Raw genomic sequence first — 24,729 nt, 5'->3', positions numbered from 1 at the left:
TCTGATTTTTACTTCACAGATGCTACCAGACCTGCTGAGCTTTTCCAAAAAGTTTTCAAAAGCTCTTAATTGGCTGAGAAACATTCTGAAGTTATACAAGGCACAGAGAAATTTCTTTCTTTCAGCCCTTTTCCAGCCTCAGTACATATCTAAGAGCCAGAAAGAAATTTTGAGCATAATTGATTGTGCAACTGTAGGGGAAATTAATAGAGTACATAATAAAATGGAAGATGGGGTGGACAAGATTAAAGGACAGCAGTTCTCCAGTTCTTTTTCTTTTGCTGGTTTACGGTCATAGGGATTAGGATTAGTTTTTGGCCTTGCAAGCAGGAATTTGGAAGTTGAGGGGATTCTAGAAAGGTACAATTTGCAGACAGGCAGGTCCACAAAAGCAATGACATAAATGACCAGATAATATGTTTTGTTGGTGTTAGGGGAGGGATAAATATTGGCCAATCCACTGGAGACTTCAAGTTTGCACCACCACGGTACACTTTACATCCACCTAGTTATGGTACCACCAGCAGTCTCCACCCCACAGCCTGTGATTCAGAAAAGGGGGATTTGCTTCTCAATAAGTCATGGTTGGCTATGGTTCCAGGGCATTGTCCAAATGCACTAAACAGTAAAATGCCAATTTTATTGCTGATAACTTGATTACCAGGGCCCCAGTACTCAACACAACCTGAGAAGGGTCAGGAGGCAACTTTAAAATTACTTGGAACATCTTGGAAGACTATTTCCACAGTTAATGCCTGAAAACGTTTCTCAGAACAACATTTCTTGGAACCTGCACACATCAACAATTGGACCTCATGGTAATTAATGATATGGAAAGCACTCCAATAATGCAAAGATGTAATATGGTATTGTACAATTTCAAGTTATTCCTTGGTAATTCACAAACCTATCTCCATTGTAGACACATCTACATTGTCCGCTTCCTTCATGTTAAAGTCACTGCCAAGTCAATCCCAAACAGCTCGGTGTCCTCCCCAAATGATTAACCAGCCCCAAGTCCCCTTGAGGTGATCTGCTCGGCTCCAGTTCTCTTCTAGGACAGAAGTCAATACAGAGGACACAACAAGCATGTCCCTGGAGCCAGGTAAACCGTTCATACATGATGCACAAGACCACTCAGACAGCACCTGTCAGGATGATTCTGAAGACCAGAATCTACAAAATTGACTGAGACAGAGTGCTAACATTTCCCCCTGTGGAAAATCTATTCCATTTAAGTTTGTATTTTGGTGAGATCAAGTCTAGTAAAGATTGTGAACCTTTCAAAAAAAGAAAGGTTATAACACAGAGGTTATGTAAAATATTCCACCCCTTCTGCTTAAAAACTACAACATTCAAAATCTACAATGACCCAACAGGGTGCACTTGTCGGAGCTAGCATTGTACTTGCTACTTACTTATCCTGCATGGAAATCTGTTGTTTCAGGTTATGAGCGCATCTGGATACATTAAATTGGAGACGAGTGCTTTAGATAAATTCAGAGGTGCCTGGGAGAAAAGTTAACATTTATGCCAGCATTTGATAAGGTCAATTGTTCACGGCATCCAGTTTCTGGTTCTAAGCCACCAAAGTACTAATAGTTGTCTATGGGAGCATTATGACTGAAAAGTCTTGCCATGTCTGTTGGTTGTTGGTAACTGACCATTATGAAGAATGGTATTTTACTGTCAAAGTGAGGACATTAGAGTAATTTTACCTCATTCGGTTATATAAAAATGTCCCTCCAAAATTTAAATACAAGAATGACATTCGTTAAATGTGTCAGCAGGCTCTGGGTTCAAGTCCCATTCTAGAACTGAGGACAAAAATATAGGCTAACACTGCATTGCTGTAATGACAGACTGCAGGATCGTCAGTTGTGTTAACTCAAGGCAATGGATGGGTCTCTTGGGTGGAAGCAGGACACTGTTTTGAAGAGAGCAGAGGAGTTTTCCCTGGTGATTAGGCCAATATATGTCCCTGAATCAACGTCGCAAAAAAAAAACAAAGGGAGTGCTGGAGAAACTCAACAGGTGCGGCAAAGTCAACGATTTGAGTCCAGGGACCCTTTGCTTTTATCTCTATAGATGCTGCCAGATCTCTAGCACTTAGGGTCTGAGTATCAGATTTCCTGTATCTGTAGTTTTGTTTCTATTTTGTCACCAAAAAAAAAAAAAAAACAGCAGAGAATTCCACAGGCTCCTCACTCTCTGGATGAAGACATTTCTCCTCATCTCAGTCTCAAATGGCCTACCCGTATCCTCAGACTGTGAGCCTTTGTTATTGGGAACATCCTTCCGGTGCTTAACACAATCTAGGCGTGTTGGAATTTTATGAAATTTGATAGATTTCTATCAGATTGCCCCTCATTCGTCTAAACTCCACTAAATATATTCCTAACCAATTCAGTCTCTCTTGACATCTCAGTCTTAGCATCCCAGGAATGCCTCTAGGAAACAAGCATTGCACTCCTTCCTCAGAGAACAAGACCAGAACTGCATATAGTGCCCCAGATGGGGTGTGCACCAAGGCCCCTGTACAGTTGCAACAAGACAGCCTGTTCCTGTACTCAAATCCTCTTGTGAACAACGCTAATGTTCTAATTGTCTGTTTACTGCCTGTGACATTCGCGTGTTTACTTTCAGCGAATGGAGTAAATTGCACATTGCTCTCGCTCAATTTATCACCATTCAAATAATAATAATATGCCTTCCTGTTTTTGCTTCCAAAGTGGATCGCCTCACACTCATTTGCCTTCCATGTCATTGGCCACGCACTTGACCACTCGCTCAGCTTGTCCAAATCAGAACGAAGCAACTCTGCATCCTCCTCACCCATCTTTGTTTCGTGTGCAAACTTGGTGTGATTACATCTAGTTCCCTCATCCAAATCATCAATGTATGTTATGAATAGCTGGGGTCCAGGCACTGATCCCTGCGGTAGCCCATGATAGGTCACTGGCTGCTTTCGTTACCAGTACCTGTACAACACCCTCCACCTCTGGGATGTAGAACTGCAGCATGTTCTGAATTCCACTCTTCAAGGTGATGGCAGAGCTGGGGCAGCTGGTACATGAGCCCTGCAGCATCAATTTGACAATCCCGTTTTCAAACCCTTTGTAGATCACATCACCGCCGTCCTCTTGAACCGTGGGCCTGTCAGGGGAGAGGTGAGGCCGAGAGAAAGCACAGTTAACATGATTCAGGCACAGTCCAAGGTCTTACTCAGATTCAAACAAGGATGCCACTGTGTTTGAAAGTGTGTGTGTCTGTGCGTGTGCGTCTGTGCGTGACCTAGTGGCAATGCAGGCAATCAAACCTGAACAGACAGATGAAGACAGAACATGACCGATTTCTTACAGTCCAACAGTGTTGTGCCTGACATGCACCTCCTCCCACCCCTCTTTAGCGAAACTCGACAATGTGGTGTCGTGCCAGGTCCTGTTTTACCAATTCGCCTTCCCTCCCCACCACACCCGCCTCCTCCCCAATATCCTGAACATCACTCCCCGTGCCCCAGCGCCAGGAAGGCGATCATAACAGGGAAGCGACAGGACAGTCTCGACACCGACCCATGTTCCACTGTGACTCACCGAATCCTGGTATCCAACAGCTCCTTAATGATGGCGACAACTTCATCATCATCCTCTGAAGGAGCTGGAAATAACAAGGGGACAAAAAAAAAACATGTCAGGGTGCCACCAAACCTGCAGGAAGCAACATGCTCAACCATACAAAATTAACATGTGGTTTTGTGCACGTACTCTCTGACTCGATCAATCTGAAGCATCAAAACATGGCCTGGACGAGACAAGACGCAACTGATCGTTTGTCAAGACCTCAGGGGTGGCCTGAGGAGTACTGAGGACACAACAACAGGATAAGCTACAGTTCTGTGATGACAGATGCACGCATGTGCGGCCTGGTCCTTATCGGAGAGCCAGTTTCCAGGGTGATCAGGGCCGGGACCTGGGTTTTCAAGAGTCTTAGATATTTTGCAACGGAAGGAAGCTCCACACAGCTGCAAAAATAAGTAACACTGTACGACACAGTAGATCCAAAAGTTTTCATAATGGGGTCTTGAATCCACACGTACATTGTACAAAATGTTCTTAGATTTTCTACCACCACCAAAGCCTCCAAGTGAAGAATCCCACTGGACCTTTCCCAACTCAGTTTCCAGATCATCGGGCAGCCAGCCAAAGAGATATATACCAGCCAAAGTCTGCGATGACTGAGAGAGGACGGGACAGGACTGAGGAGAGACCGAGGGCATGAGAGAGGAAGAGGAAGCCGCGACATCATTTCTGGGCCCAGAAAGCAGTGAAGATTGTGCAAGCCATGACTGTGTCTGAGGTGAACAGTGTTACTTTGTTGCAGGGGAAGGTAAGGAAAGAAAGAGCTGAGGGAGAAAGGAACAGGAAGACAGGCCAATAGTGTAAAGGGGAAGGACTGCACTGGGGCATCAGGCACAGGCCAAGTGGTCTACATCATGGGACGCTGGAGAGGGGAAGCAAGCCTTGGTTGAGACGAGCTGGCCTTATTTTTGTGTTGAATCACATTCAATTTATTCAAGCACCAACAGCCCCTGACCATCACAGCCACATGGTTTGGGACCCTGCCCAGTGAACTGAAGTGATGTGCACAGCACAGTCAGACGCCAGTGAGAATTAAGTCAGAAACGACGACAGGACTGGCAGTTGTGACATCTTTCCCAAGGTCTGCTCTCTCACTGATGCCTGAGGACTTCTACCGGGATGCCTGGGGGAAACAGGAGGCCATTCAGCCCCTGCATTCTGTCTTGATGATGTGCGATGTGGCCAGCCACAGCAGGAGGAAAAATAAACCTGTCTCATCGATCTTGAGAGGAAAGTGACCAAGGAGCAGCCTGTTCCCTGCTCTCTCCAGCTACCCTCAATGATCTGTGCACATATACCGACCGTGACCTGCTGCTCCTGCACCCACCTGTAGAACAGTACCCCTTACTTTAAACGGTCTTCCCATGTTCTTCCAACCAAAGTGCACCACCTCACACTCTTCTGCATTGAATCTCATCTGCCACATTGTCCGCCCACCCTACTGCGTCCTTTCAGAGTTCCACACTGCCCTCCCTCCTACCATTCCAAATTTAGTACCCGATCACCACAGTGACGGAGCACAGAGGGAGGCCATTCTCCCTGTCATGCCTGTGCCAGCCACTTGGTGGAGCTGTCCAATTTGCTCAGGGGCCTCCTCCCCTCTGGCTGCACCCATGACCCGCCCCCTGGGAGTTCCTGGGGGTGGCCCGACCAGTCTGCCTCCCCTCCCCTGGTCTTCACGGTCGACCAGCTCGAGCACCCACCTGTATCGGAGCGCGGAGCATCATCTGTCAGGATCGGGAGGCCTGACGCAAAGAAATCCATGATGGCGGCGTACACATCCGGCTTGAGCAGTTTCCACTCCACCTCATCGCTGGCCTGAGGGATGGCACGCAACAGAAATCACACCGGCCATTCGGCCCGTTAGGACGGGTCTGCACCAGCTTTTTTGGCGAGGTCGGACCCCCAGGCTCCCCGATTTCCCCCATAACTCCTCCGTTATCCAGATTCCTTTCCAAAGGCCAAACCCGCTCTCGATATCCGGCCGACCCAGGAAAAAAAAAATAATCGGTGCGGAATGCTCCTCGATTCCTCATCCCACCCGGGCTCGGAGCCTCTCCCAGGTACAAGGTGTGAACTGACACAGTCACAGCTCCCCCCCTCCCCCCACAGTCACCATCGTTACCACAAAGTCTCAGCTCGGGAGCGCCACCTGCAGTCTCGCCCCGCACTTTGTGAAGAACGGCCCCAGGCTCTTTGGCCACATAACTGGCGCGTGAGGTGCGTACAGATATCTCGCACATTCTGTCCGAACTGATCAACCCGACCCGTGCCGTTTCCCTCAAGGGGAGAATTGGAGCTAGGAACCCGTGATAAATTCAATCATGCTTCAACATCTAGAATCTCAGAACTGTCATGGCACAGAACGAGGCCATTCTGCCCATCGTGCCTGGACAAGCCTTCCATATGCCAACCGCCTGCTCTGTGACCATATGCCAACCGCCTGCTCTTTACCCTTGTCACCTTGCACACTATTTCTGTCCAAAAAAATTACCCAATGGCCTCTCAAATGCTTCAACTGAACCTGTCCCCACCCTATTTCCAGGCAGTGCATTCCAGATATTAACTAATCACTGAGTGGAAGAGGTTTTTCTCACATTGCCCTTGCTTCATTTGCACCTCACTTCAAATCTATGCCCCTCTCGTTCTTGTTCCTTTTCCGACTGGGAACAGTGTCTCCCTGTTTACTCCGTCCAACCCGCTCCTGATTTTGAAAACCTCTATCAGATCTCCCTCTCAGCTTTTCTCTCTCCAGGGAGAACAGTCACAACTTCTTCAGTCTATCGTAATTGCTCAAGTTTCTTGTTCCTGGAACCATTGCTGTAAATCTTTTCCGCACTCTCTCCACAGGCATCCTGGACAAGTTCAATATCATCTGTTCTGAAGGTGGCTCACTGGACCTGAAACACTGCTTTCTCTCTATAGACACTGCCAGACCTTCTGAGTTTCTCCAGCTATGTCTGGCTTTGTTTCATCACATCCTAACTCTTGAACGGCATGTCCTGATCCACATGAACACCATGTTTTACAAACTGCTCTCTCCACCAGTGCTGCTGCCTTTAATGATGTGTGCATGTGTCCTCTGCTCCTATGTCCCCTTTCCAATTGTACTGCCAAATTCTCTGCGTTGAACCTCATCTACCACGCACCCACACACTCTCCCAACTTGTCTGTGTCCTTTCGGAGTTCCACACTGTCCTCCTCATGGTTTATAAACCTTCCAAGTTCAGCATCCACCCATCATGGTGACAGGGCACAGCGGGAGACCATCCAGCCCATCGTGCCCATACTCGCTGTTTGGTGGAGCTGTCCAATTTGTCCACTGGCTCCTCTCCTTTTGCCCCAACCACCTGGTCATGTATTTTCTCCCTCGAACATGTCTCTGCTTCTCCTTCCAGGGTTACGATGGAATGTGCTTCCAGCAGCCTTTTGTGTAACGTATTTCAAATTGCAAAACTCCCTGCCATTGAATCAGTGCCAGTATTGAATTGTACAGCGCAGAAACAGAGCGTTCAGTCTAACCTGTCCATGCTGATCCCCATAACCCCAAAAATCAAACTAATCCCACCTGCCTGTGCTTGGCTCCTATCCCCTCTGAACTTATCCAAATGTCTTCTTAAAGTTGTCACCGTACCTTCATCTGGAAGCTCATTCCACACACTGACCATTCTCTGTGTAAAAAGGTTGGCCCTCACATCCTTTTTAAATCCTTCCCCGCTCACCTTAAACCGATGCCCTCTAGTTTTGGACTCCTCTACGCTGGGGCAAAGACCTTTGCCATTCACTTTATCTATGCCCCTGATGATTTTAGAAACCTCTTTAAGGTCACCCCTCAACCTTCTATTATCCAGTGAAAAAAGTCCCAGCCTCTCCATGGGACTCAAACTCTACATTCCCAGCCACATCCTGGTAAATCTTTTTCCGCCCCGCTCTGCGCATGATCTTATATCTACTCTCTCTGGAGCCACGTTCCTTGCTCAGCCAAAACCGTTCTGGATCATAAGGAGCTCTGCTCGAGCTGACCTGAACCCAGCTCTCCGAACACGAGGGCACGTTTCCTCCTTACCTTGGTGATGGTTATAAAATCAGGCCCGAGGAAAACCCCTTTCACCCCATCAATCCTGAAGAGCTGCCTGCCAAGCAGAACAAAAAAACAAAAGACAACAACTTTTTTTTAAAAAGCTGACAGCGGGTTTGACCGAGTGTGCTGGCTGGGGTCTGATCTTGGGAGGCGCACCTAGTCCCACAGTCCTCGGGGATCCCCAACCCTCCCTGAAATGCAGGAGCTGGAGTAGACCCTACTGGGTCGTAAGAAGAACTTTGAAGAACAGACTGGTTGGCATTCTGACTCAACCTCCATTTGACTGCCCTCTCCCCATCTCTCTCAGTGCCTCACAATCCACAAATCCCACATCAGATTCCAGCTCCCTTGTGGCGGGTTCCAAACATTCACAGCCCTCGGAGCGAAGGCACGACTCCGCACCCCCTGGCCGATACCCGATTCTGAGGCCGTGGCCGCGAGTCCCGCGCCGTGCGGCAGGGGCAAATTTGCTCGGCAGGAGGGGATGAGATTGGCAGGTTTCCCGGAGCTGGCTCCCACTCTCAAACTTAGCCCGTTTCCCAACATCGTCCCCCCCACCCCCTCACATCGCCCCTGGGAACAAAGGAAGATGGTGAGGTACTGTACCTGGCCAAGGGAGAGCAGAAGGCACTTCGAGGGGCGGAGAACTCCACGGTGCCCGATTCCAGTACTGTACAGCCAGGGATAAACTTCAGGCTGTTTGGGTTTGGGGTGTCCTGGGTCTGAATGAACATACTCCTCGCTGAAAGAGAGCCACAAGAGGAAGGATTATCACTCGAGCTGACTAACCCTCTCAGAAGAATGACGGGTCTCTCTTCCTGCTCCCCACACTGGCGAAGGAGGACACGTTGGAATTGGCATGAAGCAAACTCATTGGGAGAGCTGGGCTGCTGCAACTTGCACCAATTTGTCATCCAGGAACGGGAGCAGCAGATGGCCAATTCGGTTGCTCGCACACCCCACCTTGTGGCTGTCGGCAGAACAGCAGAAGCAGGGGCTCAGCAGGCAAGTAGCTGACCCAGGCTCAAGGTGAAGGAATTTCACAGAACAGGAAAAAAGGCCCTTTGGCCCATTGTGCCCATGCTGGTCATCAATCACCTAGCCACCATCATGCCATTTTCCTGGCATTTCAAGCCTTCATTCAAACAATTATTCAATATTGCAATGGTTCCTGGCCTTTCAGGGCAGCGAGTTCCACATCTGTATTATCCGCTGGGTGAAAACAAATCTTAAAATTCCCTCTAAACCTCCTCCTTTCTACAATTGAATCTAAGACTCCAGGCCATTGATCGCTCTATGAAGGGGAAATGTTTCTCCCTGTCGACCCTATCTTTGCCAGTCATAATTTTGTACACCTCAATCAGGCTCCCTGCCTACCCACCCATCGTTTTCTGCTCGAAGTGAAACTGTGGAGGATTTTCCACGGCAGTTGTGAGACGTAGAGTCCACAATACAACTGTCACTAACCAGGGAGACAAGTAGGCATCTAAGTAACCGTCAGCTTGATTTTGAATGAGGCTTTTGTGTGGATGATAAACCTGGGCTTGACAGAAACAGTAGACCAATTTGCTAAGCAGCTCTGAACTGGGTACTTGGGGGAAAAAATTGGAAAGGAAACACTGGACAGAAGAAGCAAAGTGAACAAATTAAAAAAAAAAAAAAAAAAATCATGAAGTGCATTGTGATCAACAAATTTCTTTAGTCACTCTCCAATGAGGGAAAGGCATCATCTCAGCAGAAAATGGAAAGGGCATTATGAAGGGAAAATTTGAAGGAAAACGAGGAAGAGATTGTCAACACTGGACAGCAACATGATAATCTACTTGAATTATCTCCAAATAAAGAGAAGACCACAGAGCAGATAGAGAGGTGTGGAAAGCCAACTGTGAGCCAAGAATCACATAATTACTATGGCACAGAATGAGGCCATTTGGCCCTTTTTTGTGCCGGCACTGGTTCTATGATCAAATGCCAATTTTCTGCCTTTTCCCCCCTGTATCTCTGAACAAGGACTTGCCTTCCACCAGCGTGCACGCGAGGATGGTGGTTAACGCTGACCATCAGCACCGCTGACAGTGGGACACAAAAGTGCTCCAGGAACACAACTGAACATCTCAATTTCAGGGGACAATGACTTCAGAGGATTGTTGAGCCCTGCTGTCCTGCTCCAGTGCCATCAGGCTGTAACCTAATCGACGGATCTTTGCCTTGGCAACATTCAGTGAGCTGCTTCGGTTTCAGTGCCTTGGCAACGTGGAGAGCCAACAACAAGACAAGTCACCGCTCTGCCCCGAGATTGGTAGGCTGCCAATTCCTGCACCATGTCCACCGAGGGAGACGTAACATAGCTTCCCCTCCAGGAAGAAGAAGCAGGCGCTCAGTTCTTGCTTTTTCTGGAAAAAAAAAGCCACGTTGCCAAGCAGTTCCAAATGACAGTTAATGCTCCTTATTCTGCGCATCAATGGGCATTGCAAGCTATTGTCAGTGGTCTCGCTGGGCAGCAGTTTGAAAGAAATGCAGGTCCCTGGTGTTTCTCTCTCAGATACAGGAGGTGAGGGTGACTCAGCAACAACCATGCATAGCAATTAAGCTCCTTCGCCAGTCAGTTTGGGACACCCATGGGGGTACCAGTTACTATTAACACTCACGGCAAGTATTTCAGGGAAGTGAAAGAAGCTGAGAGATAGGAGGAGACCATTCAGCCCATCGTGCTGGAGATGCCTCTGAGGATTTGCTTTCAATCCCATGACTCTCTCTGTCCTCAATACCAGACACAATCCCTTCCACTGTGTTTGTCTGAAATTATCTTTTCTCCCCACACCAACCCCAACCCCAATACCTCGGCGATGAGCTGCATGCTGACATCTCCAGCTGCCTGGGCCCTGATTTCTCCAACTCCCTCCCTGAACCTTGCTGTGTCTCTACCTCTCTCTCTCTCCTCCTTAAAGAGGAACCTTAAACTGCCCCTTTTATCAGGGCCTAATGTCTCTTTCTGTGGATCCAAGCTGGTTTTATCATGCTCGTGAAAAACACCTTTTGGGAGAAATTACTATATGAGAAGAGTTAGGCATGTCCACACACCAAGTTGTTAGTATATTCAATTAGAATGTCCCCGTTTTCTCTTTACATCTTTTGCCACTGAGTTTACATCAATGACCTCCTTTAACCCTGTCACCTTACATAGAACATAGAACAGTATAGCACTGTACAGGCTCTTCAGCCCACGATGTTGTGCCAACCTGTTATCCCAAACTACCCTGCATACCCTACACATTTTACTATGATTGTTTTTCATTCATTAACGGGACAAGGGTGTCGCTGGCCAGGCCAGTATTTACTGCCCATCCCTAATTGCCCAGAGGGCAGTTGAGAGTCAACCGCATTGCCTGTGGGTCTGGAGTCACATGGAGGCCAGACCAGGTAAGGAAAGCAAATTTCCTTCCCTCAAGGACGTTAATGAACCAGATGGGTTTTTCTAACAATCAGTAACGGTTTCATGGTCATCATTAGACTCTTCATTCAGATTTTTTTTTATTATTAAATTCAAATTCCACCATCTGTTGTGGCAGGATTCGAACCCGGGTCCCTGAAACATTCCTGGGTCTCTGGATTAACAGTCCACCAATAATAGCACTGGGCCATCACTTCCCTGAAAGCTTCTCAAGGCCACCTTCCAATGACAAACTCAAAATAAAACAAAACTTTGCCTTCCCTCATACTGCAAGTAAAGAGCAAATGCAACGTCAGCCTTCATTTCAAAGGGAATGGAGTATAAAGTTCGGGAGTTTTGCCAAAACCTCCCAATGCACCAGTAGGACCAGACTGTGAACAGCCTTTGTTCCCTGATCGAAGAGAAAATAGACTGGCATTGGAGGCAATGTGGAGAAGGTTCGCTCAGCTGATCCAAGATATGAAGGGATGTCTCATGAGGTGAGATTGAGTAGGATGGGCCTGTACTGATTGGAGTTGAGAAGAATGAGAGGCGACCTTATTGAAAACTTCTTAGGGGGTTCACGGGGTCGATACGGAAAGATTGTTTCCCCTTGTGGGAGAGTTTAGGACCAGGTGGCATAATCTCAGAGCAAGGGATCACACACTTAAGACAGTTACAAGGAGGAATTTCTTGTCACAGAGGGTAGTGAATCTCTTTACCACCGAGGATATTTGAGGCTGGGTTGTTCCGTATATTCAGGATCGAGACAGACCGTGAGGGAATCACGGGTAACAGAGAAAAGGGAGGAGAGTGGGGCTGAAGATGATCAGATCTGCCCTGATCTCACTGAACGGTACAGAGGACTCTATGGGCTGAATAGCCTGCTGCTGCTCTCAGGCCTTGCAATCGGGGGTGACAGGCACAACTTGGAGATCAAAGGGGAAGAGACAGGAAATGAGTTACCAGTTGAGGCTCTGGCTCACAAAGTGCCAACAAAGCTGAAAAGACAAACAGCCTGGGATGAATCGTGAAAAAATGACCGGTCTGTTTGTTCACCGTACATCAGCTCTGCCGCATTATATGCAGGCGCTGGATGTGAACCTGAGCAAACGCAGGAAAAGTGTCACTGGGGCTGTTGGGTGAAAAGGTACGTGCTTGCAAATTGCGTAATCTGGCACACAATGAGACACGGGCCTCGATATATATTCCGCTTGGTGCCGAGGTGGGGTTTGAATGCACATCCTCAGAGCATTAGCCTGAAGCTCAGGATCACAAGTCTGGTGACACTACCGCTTGGTCACCATCTACCCACAAGTGAACCAGGACAACATGATGGATGGGAAAAGGCAGACGCGCATACAATCCCACTCTGCTGCTACAGCGGGAGCTCAAGGCAGTGGCTGCAGGGAGGGTAAAGACTGTCACATCTCCTTTGGAATGTGCCTTTGCAGCTCCATGAGGCAGGGATCTGTGCTCTACTGTCTGTTCCTCAGGGGGCACATCAAGAGAGACATCAATTGCGCCTGGAGGACCATCAACTCGGTGAAAGATGCTTTTTGCTCTGTCTGAAACTTTTTGATCTTCCAGAGCGAGGAGCTGATCTGGACAGAGTGTTGCGGACTGGCACATTCCAAGGTTCAGGACTACGTGCTGAGGGACACACTAAAGCTTGGCGAAGCTGCCACCAAGACACAGTGGAGAAAGACCATCGTCAAGGGTCCTTCTGCTGAAGGTAAATGAGGTTCCCTTCACTTATTGGTACCTCCCAGTGCCTCAAACGTATGTAAATATTGTCTAGTACACTCAGAAATGCCTTTGGCTTGTTTGCTGGATAGAGTCAAACTCCAGTGTTTGCTTAAAGAGATAACAAGGTGTAGAGCTGGATGAACACAGCAGGCCTAGACCGAAGGGTCTAGGCCCGGAACGTCAGCTTTCCTGCTCCTCTGATGCTGCTTGCCCTGCTGTGTTCATCCAGCACTACACCTTGTTATCTCAGATTCTCCAGCATCTGCAGTTCCTACTTTCTCCAGTGTTTGCTTGTTTGTTGAAATGCTACTGTACAGAACCAAACTGCTTTAGTGATTACATGCATATATAAAGATATTTTATGATCAAAGTATATTTTTGAAATCAAAAAAATGCAGGATTTGTTTCACGTTTGTCTTTCTCTCTTCAGTTGTCCTGAATATACAAACTGTGCGACAGCACAGGTCCGACGCAACACTCCAGTCGGTGTTAAAAAGCTAGCTTTTGGGTGTGAGCCTCTTTGGTCAGTGAATGTAACTGGTGGTCAGAGCCAGGACCACTTACTGACTCTCTTACATCCTCACGTTAACAAGGATGACTGTGACAGCCTGTTCACCAATGGCAACACCAAAGCCAGTCTCTAAGGCTCAGCTTTGTGTCCGAAGCTGTACCAAATCACTTACAATTACTTTCAACAATAAGACATGGGCATCACAGTCTGTATAAGCAGTGAATATCTGGCTGGGTGAGTGATCTGGAGAGTGGATGAACTGTCCAAAGACATGAGCTCATATTCAGCCAGTCAATTTTCATTAACTCAGTCCCGGACTCAATCTTCGGAATGATCATAGAATCCCTACAGCTGTGGAAACCAGCGATTCGGCCCATCAAGTCCAATTAGCATCCCACTTGGACCCACACCCCTACTTAATCCCTGTAACCCTGCATTTCCCATGGCTAACCCATCTATCCTGCACACCTCTGGACACTCTGGGCAATTTAGCATGACCAATCCACCTAACCCACACATCTTTGGACTGTGGGAGGAAACCAGAGCACCCGGAGGAAACCCACGCAGACGCGGGGAGAATGTGCAAACTCCACACAGACAGTCGCCCGAGGGTGGAATCGAACCCGGGTCCCTGGCGCTGTGAGGCAGCAGTACTAACCACTGAGACATCAATGACCATGAAACGGTAGGATTGTCACAAAAACCCCGGAAGCAAACCCGCTGCCCGCACCTGACCTGGCCAACAGGTGACTCTGGACTCTCAGAAACGTGGTGAACAAGTGTACTGCCCTCTGAAATAACAACCGATGAATTGTATCGGAAAATTGCTGCGGCTCAGAAGATGGCTCAACACCACCTTCAGGATCGGCAACAAATGCTGACCTTCCCAGAGGTACCTCGTCTGCCATGGGTTAAGTTACTTTTCTTAAACAAAAACACGAAGAGATCCTAACCAGCTTACCGCCAACGGAGAGCAAAGGTGATGGTTGCAGAAGGTTTTGACATCCCAAGCCATTCCCGCTCCATTTCTTGGTAAAACGCAACGGCCTTGCAAGCTGGCCTGCGTGTATTCTGAGAAACAAGAACCGTGTGAGCACTCAAAGGATCAAGTTGGTCAAAGCAGGGCAGTGGTACAAGTTGAGGTCTCAAGGCACAAAAATAAATCTGTTTGCTTGCTTTCCGACGTGACCACTGCCCGTTTGAGAATAAGATACATTTTTACAACAGGCTTCAATTTTACATCGGACTTTGCATTGCAGAAAGCCCTGGGCTGTTTGGGCATCTCTCTACAAATCCATCTCTTCAATCAAACAAAAGACATGAAGCGACGAAGGAAACTTGGCTGAAGTATAATCACAGACGTGGACCTCTTTGACTGAATGGTCTGTTTCCTTGCTGTGAATATCATGCAGCACCATGCAAGAACAAGAAGATTCATTGAATTCCTACAGTGTGGGAGCAGGCCATTCGGGTTCACACTGACCCTCCGAAGAGCATCCCACCCAGACTCAACACCCTACCCTATCCCTATGACACTATGAGCAATTTAGCCTGTCCAATCCACCCCTAACCTGCACATCTTTGGACTGTGGGAGGAAACCGTGCTGTTCCAAGATTGCGAACTGATAGCTTTTACAAGTGAGTGACAACAATATTCCACTCTTAGCAGAGCCAAATAACCACCTGCAATAGCTTCACTTACCAATCCAGACCCCAAACTGAGACAGCCTCATTGTAACATGGGTGTTGGATTTGACTCCATGATGAGGTGGTACAGTGGCTCAGCGGTTAGCGCTGCTGCCTCACAATGCCAGGGATCCGGGTTCGATTCCATCCTCAGGTGACTGCCTGTGTGGAAAGTTTGCACATTTTCCCCGTCTCTAAGCGAGTGTCCTCTGGTTTCCTCCCACAGGCCAAAGATGTGCAGGTTAGGGGTGGATTGGCCAGGCTAAATTGCTCATAGTGCAGGCTTGGTGGGAACTGCAGGGTTACAGGGATAGGGTAGCGGGGTGGGTCTGGGTGAGATGCTCTTCGGAACATCAGTGTGGACTCAACGGGCTGAAAGGCCTGCTTCTACCATGTACGGTGCTTGTACACTGTCGGGATTCGCTGAGTTTCTAGCCACACATCCATGCCATTAGTCCTGCTTGTTTCTTCCAATTTCCCTATGAACATGCAACTTTATGGGGAGGCGATGGCCTAGTGGTATTATCGCTTGACTGTTAACCCAGCGACCCAGATAATGTTCTGGGGACCCGGGTTTGAATCCCACCACGGCAGATGGTGGAATTTGAATTCAATACATATCTGGAATTAAGAATCTAATGATGACTGTGAGTCCATTGTCGATTTTTGGATAAACCCATCTTTCTTTTTTTTCCTTTATTCATTCACAGGACGAGGACATCGCTGGCCAGGCAGCATTTATTACCCATCCCTAGTTGCCCAGAGGGCAGTTCAGAGTCAATCACATTGCTGTAGGTCTGGAGTCACACGTAGGTCAGACCAGGTAAGGATGGCAGTTTCCTTCCCTAAAGGACATTAGTGAACCAGATGCGTTTTTCCAACAATCGACAATGGATGACATGGTCATCGTTTGACTCTTAATTCCACATATTTATTGAATTCAAATTCCACCATCTGCTGTGGCGGGATTCAAACCCAAGTCCCCAGAACATTATCTAGGTCTCTGGGTTAACAGTCCAGTGATAATACCACTAGGCCATCACCTCCAGGGATATGATTCTTGCATAAGGAAAACTGCCATCCTTACCTGGTCTGGCCTACATGTGACTCCAGACCCACAGCAATGTGGTTGACTCTTAACTACCCTCTGAGGATTAGGGCAATAAATGCTGCCTTGCCAGTGATGCCCTCATCCCACGAATGAATAAAAAAAACTTCCCTCCTGAATGACTGTTGAAATCCTAAAGCATGCCTCCAACTCCAGCCTCGACAATTACAACGCACTGTTGCCTGGAGACTTCTGAGTTTGCCCACACTCTGCTGCCCACGTTGTAATCAAATCCACGTGGCAAATGCTTCTCACTCATCGCGATCGTGTTGTCAGCACTCGCTCGCTCCTGCTTAAACAATGCCTCAACTTAAAAATCGGCTTCCTTGACTTTAAACGTGTTCAGGGGCCCACACCTTCCTATCTTCGCAATCTCCTCTAGTCCCCACCACCCTCCGAGATCCCTTCAATTCTGGCCTCTCGGACATCCCTGATTATAAATGGTCACCACTGAAAGCCAAGCTGATATCCTCAACTAGATCCCTGCCTCTTTCCACATCTCTCTCCTCCTTTTGAAAGATCATGGAATTTTTCCAGCATGGAAAAAGGCCCTTTTGGCCTAACCTGTCCAGGTTGATCAAACATCTTTATATTCTAAACACATTTTTCAGCACTTTGGCCCATAGTCTCATGTGTTAGTGTTTCAATTGTTCATCTAAATAATTTCTCAATGACTTGATGGGTCCATGCTCTACCATCCTGTTACGCAGCACATTATAGATGCCCACCACTCTCTCGGTGAAAATCTTTTCAAATTTCCTGTAAACCTCCTGCTCCTCAACTTTAAATTGTGCCTCTTGGTTGCTGATCCCTCAAATAAGGGAAAAGGTTTCTCCCTGTCTACCCTGAGTAAGCTCCTCGGGATGTTTTCGACCTTATTCAGGCTCCCCTCTCAGCCTTCTCTACTCTAAAGAAAACAAACCCAGCCTATCCAGACTCTCTTCATGGCTGTATCGCTCCAGTTTAGGGCAACATCCTGATAAATCTCATCTGCACCCTCTGCAGTGTAGTCACATCCCTCCTGATGTGTACTGACCAGGTTTGGACATAGAATTCCAGCTGTGTTCAAACCAATGTTGTAATGTTGTAACGTCATAACATTGTTGATTCTTGTATTCAATGCTTTGACTCAAAGCTAAGTATCACACATGCCTTCTTAACAATCTTGTTTACCTGTCCTGCTGCCTTCAATGATCTGTGGATATTGACATGCACAACAAAGTCACTCTGATTCTCTGCACTTACTATGGTCCTCCCGTTCCACATGTACTCCTTTGTCTTGTTACTTCTTCAAATGATGCATCAACTCTCACTTTTTAAGAATAAATTCAATTTCTGCCATTCTGCTCATCTGACAAGCCTACCCGTATCGCGCGGCTGTCTCAAGCTTCCGTGGGCTCTTACAAAGCAGGAGGGTCTCCATCCCTAGGCTCCACCTATTCCAAAAGTGTATAATACCATTTCTGAACAGGTTGGTTTGAAAATATCTGAAGCTATCCTTTTTGGTATTTACCATATCAATTTTCAAGCCAGCTGCAAATGCACTGACTGTGCCTCCTCAGTCCAGATCAGCCGTGTACAGAACAAATAGAAAGGATCAAAATGCTGGATACATGCTTCCAGTTCTAAAAATATCCTTCAACCATCAGTGTTCTGAGGAAGGATCACCAGACCCAAAAAGTTAACTCTGATTTCTCTTCACAGATGCTACCAGACCTGTTGAGCTTTTCCAGCAACTTCTGTTTATGCTTTTTTAATCATCACCTCTGCTTCCTACCACTAAGCAAATTTGTAATCCAATTTGCTACAATACCATGGGCTCAAAGTTTCTTCACCAGTCTGTCATACAAAACCTTCTGAAAACCTTTCCTTAAGTCATTGTGGACCACACTAACTGGACTACACTCATCCGCGTAACTCATCACCACCTCCTCAAAAAAGTTCCATCCAGGTTGTGGGATGTGATCTTCCACTGACCAAGCCTTGCCGACTATTCACGAATAACCCCTGGCTCCCTAAGTGGAGATGAATTCTGTCACTCAGAATGTTTTCCAATAGTTTCCTACCACAGACAATACATTCACTGGGCCAGGCAGCAAGTTCCAGGTACCCATCCCTGTGGGTGAAAAAAACATTCCATCAACTCCCCTTTAAACCTCCTGCCTCTGATGTTAAAACACTGCCCCTCTGCTTATTGACTCCTCTGCTAGGGGGAAGGCGTTCCCCCCAATAACCCTCTGTATACCCCTCAGACTTTGTACAGGTCAGTCAGGACCGCTTCAGCTTTCTCTGTTCCAAGGAAAGACTCCAGCCTTTCCAGTCTTGCATCAAAGCTGAACTGCTCCAGCCCAGGCAACATCCTGGTGAATCTCCTTTGGATCGTCTCTAGTACAATCACATCCCTTCTAGAGTATGTGGCATAGAGAACTACACAGGGTCCTCCAGTTCTGGCCAAAATAAAATAAAATCCAGAGACAGTAGGAACCTGCCAATGCTGGAGTCTGAGATAACAAGGTGTGGAGCTGGAGGAACACAGTTCCTGTTGATAGTGGAGCAGATAGGTGGAGGGAAGATGGACAGGACAAGGAGGTGGGTATGAAGCCAGTAAAGGTGAGTGTAGGTAGGGAGTTGGGATGGGGGTTGGTCAATGAGGAGGGAGGGGCGGGTAGGTGGGAGGGAAGATGGACAGGTCAAGGAGGCGGGGATGAGAAGGAGGGCTGGAGATTTCCCCACCCCTGACCTTATCCCAAGACCAGCGCCCCCCTTCTCATCCCCGCCTCCTTGACCTGTCTGTCTTCTCTCCCACCTATCCATTTCACTATCCACCTTCTATCACCGCTCCCTACCCTTCTCTATTTATTTCAGAGCCCCCTTCCCCATTTCTGAAGACGGGTCCAGACCCGAAACCTCAGCTTTCCTGCTCCTCTGATGCTGCCTGGCCTGCTGTGTTCATCCAGCCCCACACTTTGTTAACATGAGATCCAGCTCCATCACAACCCCTTGCTCCTGTGTTCAATGCTCTGAATAATAAAAAGAAGTATCCCATCCGCCTTCTGAGCTACCTGCCCTGCCGACTTCAAGGCTCTATGGACATGCACACCAAGGTCCTTCCAATTCGCTGTACTTTCTAGGGTCCTACCATTCGACATGTAGTCTCTTGCCTTGATCCATCCAAAATACATCAACTCTCTCTTTTCAGCATTCAGTTCCAATTGCCACTGTTTAGTCCATCCGATCAGCTCTCTACATCCATGACTATGTCATCTACGAACATACAGATCATTTCTCCTACACAGATATCTTGATCAATAATGTACACTTCAAACAGAAAGGAAGCAAACCCCGAAGTATACTGCTGGTCATAGGCTTCCGTTCACAAAAACACCCTTCAACCATCACCCTCTGCTTCCTGCCTCTCAGCTAATTTTTGATTCAATTTCCAAACTGCCCTGGATCCCATGAGCTCCTAGTTTCTTAAACAGGTTGCCACATCAAGAGCCAGACTCGAGTCCATGTAGACTACATCAACTGCACTACCCTCAGCTACATACCCAGTCACCTTCTCAAAAATTCCATCAAATTTGAGAGACATGATCTTCCCCCGAACAAGCAACGCTTGTTGGTGATGCATTGCCTGTTCTCAGTATTTTCTAACTGTTTCCTCACCCTAGATGTTAGACAGACTGGCCTGTCATTTCCTAGTTTATCCCTGCCACCTCTCTTGAACAACGGAACCATCCAGTCCTCTGGAGCCTGTCCAGTGGCCAGAGAGGCTTTTAAGATCAATGTCTGAGGCCCTTGCAGTATCATCCCGGATTTCCAACAGCAGCCTGGAGATTTATCCACTTACAAGGCTGTGAAAACTGGTAATACTTCTTCCCTCTCCATACTAATTTGTTTCAGTATACCCAGTCTCTCTCCCTGATTTATAGACTGAGATTATCCTTCCCAACAGTGAATCCACATGCCAAGTCCCCTCTTTGCTGTTCTCATTTTTCTTTTAAAAAAACCCTGAACTTGCTATATTCCTGGAGGCGTCTGCTGGTTTGAGCCTTTGGTATCTGCCGTAAGCTTACATTCTTCTCCTTATCCAAACTCCGACATTCTTCGACATCCAGAGTTCTCTTGACTTGTTGGCCCCATGCTTCATCTCTCCATGTCGGCCTTGCACTCTTACTGCTGCTCCTGTCAATTCTCCAACCACTCTGAACCAGGTTTTCCTGTAGTTAGCTGCTCCAGGTTCATTTCGGCCAAATCCTGTCTCATCTTATTAAAATCAGCCTTCCCCCTCCCCCGCCAAGGCAGAGCCTTCATGTCCAGTCCGTTTTACCCCTTCTCCACAACTACTTTAAAGCTTACCGAATTAGCATTACTGCCAATGAAGTTCTTCCTCCACTGCCACATCTACCACTTAACAAAAAATTACACTACAGAATGTGGATGCTGGAAATCTGAAATGAGGGGATCTCTGGAACCAAAACTGTTAACTGCTTCTCTCTTCATACGTGCAGCCAGGTCCGCTGAACTTTTCTGCCAATTTCTGTTTTTATTTCACATCTGCCACTTGCCTGGCTTGATTCCCTGCAGGAAAGGTCTAGCACCATCCCCTCTCTTGTTGGGCAGTTTACGTGCTGGCTCAAATAGCTCTCTTGGACACATTCCTCGAAGACTTTATACTCTAGTTAATATTAGGGAAGTTCAAATGCCCTGCCATCGACACACTATTATTTTGAGACTTCTCTGAGACTTGCCTCTATATCTCATTTTTCTACATCTCCTTGTCTGTCTGGAAACCTCCAGTGAAGTGACTGCCCCTTAAGGTCGACCCATAAGAAACCATGATATCATCAGTCCTTACTTCAGCAAATGACCCTTTGAACAACAGTACCACACCACACACAAACACACACACACACAGACAAAAATCCAAAGAACATTGGTTGCTGGAAATCAGAAACAAAAAACAGAAATTGTTGGAAAGACTCAGCAGATCTGGCAGCATTTGTGCAGGCAAAGCAGGGTTAAAGTTTCAGGTCTAGTGGCGCTTCTTCAGAATAGTGAGACGCTATCACCTCTTTTACACCTCCTGATCTTGCCTCAAGATTCTATCCCCTGGATTTTGGGTAGCCAGCCCTGCTCCTCCCTCAAACATTTCTCTGTGAAAGCAATAATATCACATGCCCTTAACGCAATTGCCTTACTTGCATGACTCCTTGCATTAAAATAAATGCCATCAGGGCTTGACATGCTCCCTTGTGTGGCTTAATTTTATTGTATTCGCATTTCCTTCAAGACTAACTTGGTTCTTCTGTACTTGTATGCACATCACTTCCTATTTACCTCCAATCCGTATCCCAGCCCCCTGCCAAGTTCATTTAACCTCCCATGAAACGGAGTCATAGAGTCGTACGGCACGGAAATGGACTCATTTGCCTGTTTTTGGTCCATATCCCTCCAAATCTTTCCTATTTATAGGATCTCTACAGTGTGGAAGCAGGCTATTCGGCCCATCACGTCCACGCCGACCCTCCAAACAGCATCCCACCCAGATCCACCTCAACTATCTTATCCCTGCATTTCCCACCCGAGACACCATGGGCAATTTAGCAGAGCCAATCCACCTAACTTGCACATCTTTGGCCTGTGGGAGGAAACCGGAGCACCTGGAGAAAACCAATGCAGATGTGGGGAGAATGTCTGTGTGGAGTTGCACAGTCACCTGAGCTGGAATCAAACCCAGGTTCTCGGCACTGTGAGGCAGCAGTGCTAACCACTGAGCCACCATGCCACGTTCACGTCCAAATGTGTTTTAAGTGTTGTAACTGTTACCTGCATCTACCCTTTCCTCTCGCAGTTCATTCCATGGAAGAGACACCCTATCTGTGAAAAAGTTGCACCTCAGGTCCCTTTTAAATCTTTCTCCTGTCACCTTAAAATTACACCCTCTGGTTTTGAACTCCCCTAGGGAAAAGACCTTTGTTCTTCACCCTATGCCCGTCAATATTTTATAAACCTTTCTCAGGTCACCCCTCAACCTCCTACTTTCCCAGCTTATCCAGCTTCTGCTTATAACTCAAACCCCCAGGTCCAATAAAATCCTTGTAAATCTTTTCTACACCCTCCCCAATTTAATAACATCCTTCCAACAGCATGGCAACCAGAACCATACACAGTCCATCTAAAGTGGCCTTACCAACATGTTGTACAACCACAATATGATGACCCAACTGCTACACTTAATGGTCTGAGCAATGAAGGCAAATGTATGAGCAAAAACCTTCTCATTAGGATGTGGGTCTACGTCCAGTTCCAATTCCAATTCAGGCACAATCCATCTGACTTGTACCAGTCTCACTTTCCCCAAGAACAGACCCAGCTGCCCCTTGACCCAAACATTTGGCTACCCACACGGGTGCCCTCCTTACCCTGGTTCTATGCCTGATTTTGCCTTGTAGTGCTTGATTGACCCACCTCAAGGGGAGTTCTTGTGCTCCTGTAATTAATAATGTTGCAGCCCACAGCAGCAGCTCAACTGTAAAGTGCCCCTCTACAGGGCAAGAGGACTCTTGTGGCACAGCGGTAGTGGTACCCACCTCTCAGCCAGGGGGCTTGTATCCAAGTCCCACACCCTCCTACAAGAGAGGGGTGTGTGTCTGTGTGAATGATCTATCTGAATGGGGTGACCAGGAAACATATCCCTCCCTAGAACAGACATGGCCAGGCCTGCAAAAGCCAACTGGATTTGGAAGAGAAGGGGAGGGGGAGGGAAGGACTATACATGCTGTTTAAGCTCGCTGCAGCAACTGACAGACTCTTCAGGATCTGTAAGTCATCAGAAATCACTCAGCAGATCTTCTCCATTGACCTGCAGGCCCAGCAGTGACCACCAAGAAACTCACCTTGCAGCCTGAAGCCAACAAGTGCCCAACTTCGCCGCCGCCATCTTTGATCAAGGCATGCGCAAGGACCCTGACCCCACCTCCCACATTTACAGCTGTCTACCCGATCCGCCCGTCGTTCTGGCTACTCTCCTGTGCAACTCGCCCTCGCTTTTATCGCACGGACCGTGATTCCAAAAAGCGAGTTTAAAAACCTTGACTCGCGTCGGCTTTTTTCGCCGGGCCGGGAAAACGCGGTCAGGCTTTCTGGTGAGACGACCCGACTGTGCCGCGGATAGGTGTAGAGCTGGATGAACACAGCAGGAAGGCTGAGGTTACGGGCCTAGACCCCTTCTTCCTGCTCCTCTGATGCTGCTTGGCCTGCTGTGTTCATCCAGCTCTACACCTTGTTATCTCAGATTCTCCAGCATCTGCAGTTCCTACTATCTCTGTGCTGCGGATAGAGCGGTTTCTGTGGGCGTGGCTAAGCCACAAGGACCCCTAGGTGGACACCACTTCCAGCAGCAACATTGCTCCAGAGCTTGGAGACTGCAGACCAGGGCTTCGTCATAGAGTCATACAGCACAGAAACAGACCCTTCAGTCCTACCAGCCCGCGCCGACCATGTTCTCAAACTAAACTAGTCCCCCTTGCCTGCGCTTGGCCCATATCCCTCCAAACTTTCCGATTCGTGAACTTATCCAAATGTCTTTTAAACGTCGTTAACTACCTGCACCCACCACCTTCTCTGGCAGTTCATTCCACATATGAATCACTTTCTGTGTAAAGAAGTTGACCCTCACGTTCTTTTAAAATCTTTCTCCTCTTAGGGTGGGGGACGTGTAGAATGCGCTGTCGGCAGTAGTAGCGGAGTCAGATACTTTAGAGACTTTTAAGCGACCCTTGGATAGGCACATGGAGGATAGTAAAATGTAGGGTACGCAGGGTAGTTTGATCTTAGTAGGATAATAGGTCAGCACAACATCGTGGGCCAAATAGCCTGTACTGTTCAATGCTCACCTTAAAAATATGCTCCCTCATTTTGAACTTCCCACCCTCAGGAAAAGACCCTTGTCATTCACCTTATCTATGCCCCTCATGATTATATAAATCTCAATAAGATCACTCCTCAACACACCCCCCACCCCAACTTCTTTGGACTTGAAACTTTCACCCTCCTTTATTTCCTTACATAGGCTTCGAGTAATTACTAGATAAAGTTTTTCATCGCAACATAGAGCATTAGGCTATTTGCATCTGAAACCAAAATTGCTTGAGAAACGCAGGACGTCTCGCAACATCTGTGGACAGAAAAAAGCAGAGAGAGAGAGAGAGAAAGCAGGATTAATGTTGAGTCCAGTGACTCTTCTGCAGAACAGTTTTGAATAATTAAACTTACTTTCTCTCCATTTTTGTTTCAGATTTCCAGCATCCACAGATCTTTGTTTTATTTAGGGGCTGTTTATATCATTTGATATGATCATGGTTGAACCTCTATCAGATGCATATTCTCCCCATGCTGCCTTTAAGATCTAAAAAATAATATCTCTCTCTCCTTCTTGTATCTATTCAGTCAGTTGACCTCCACTACACTCATAGAATCCTGACAGTGTGGAAATAGGCCATTCAGCCCATCGAGTCCACACCG

General features: G+C 47.4%; 1 protein-coding gene across 2 annotated transcripts; it reads right to left on the bottom strand.

The window, feature by feature from the left end:
* Nucleotides 1–2,224: 2,224 nt before the first annotated feature.
* On the bottom strand, nt 2,225–23,440 carry LOC109914863 (NFU1 iron-sulfur cluster scaffold homolog (S. cerevisiae)). Of its 2 annotated transcripts, XM_048618695.1 has the most exons (7): nt 23,103–23,440; nt 14,371–14,480; nt 8,326–8,461; nt 7,705–7,771; nt 5,342–5,456; nt 3,594–3,657; nt 2,539–3,156 (listed from the first exon to the last, which is right to left on the bottom strand). In XM_048618695.1, exons 1-7 carry the CDS (start codon nt 23,144–23,146, stop codon nt 2,895–2,897), a joined length of 798 nt encoding a protein of 265 aa, XP_048474652.1. In that variant the 5' UTR covers nt 23,147–23,440; the 3' UTR covers nt 2,539–2,894. The 2 variants fall into 2 exon arrangements, with proteins under 2 accessions (XP_048474653.1, XP_048474652.1); XM_048618696.1 differs by lacking the exons at nt 14,371–14,480; nt 23,103–23,440 and adding an exon at nt 9,737–10,050 and having other exon boundaries at nt 2,225–3,156.
* Between the last annotated feature and the right edge of the window lie 1,289 nt (nt 23,441–24,729).

This window comes from Rhincodon typus, chromosome 40, assembly GCF_021869965.1.
Source record: "Rhincodon typus isolate 14 chromosome 40, sRhiTyp1.1, whole genome shotgun sequence".
NCBI classification, from domain to species: Eukaryota; Metazoa; Chordata; class Chondrichthyes; order Orectolobiformes; family Rhincodontidae; genus Rhincodon; species Rhincodon typus.
Note: the sequence above shows the minus strand (reverse complement) of the source record. Positions and strands in the feature narration are given on the sequence as shown.

Bases quoted from the DNA above. Each gene is read 5' to 3' on its own strand.
- LOC109914863 (XM_048618695.1), bottom strand. From the start codon at position 23,146: ATGGCGGCGGCGAAGTTGGGCACTTGTTGGCTTCAGGCTGCAAG. The intron at 14,481-23,102 runs GTGAGTTTCTTG...CTTGTTTCTCAG, and splicing joins TGTTGGCTTCAGGCTGCAAG to AATACACGCAGGCCAGCTTG. The intron at 7,772-8,325 runs GTACAGTACCTC...TCTGCTTGGCAG, and splicing joins TTCTGCTCTCCCTTGGCCAG to GCAGCTCTTCAGGATTGATG.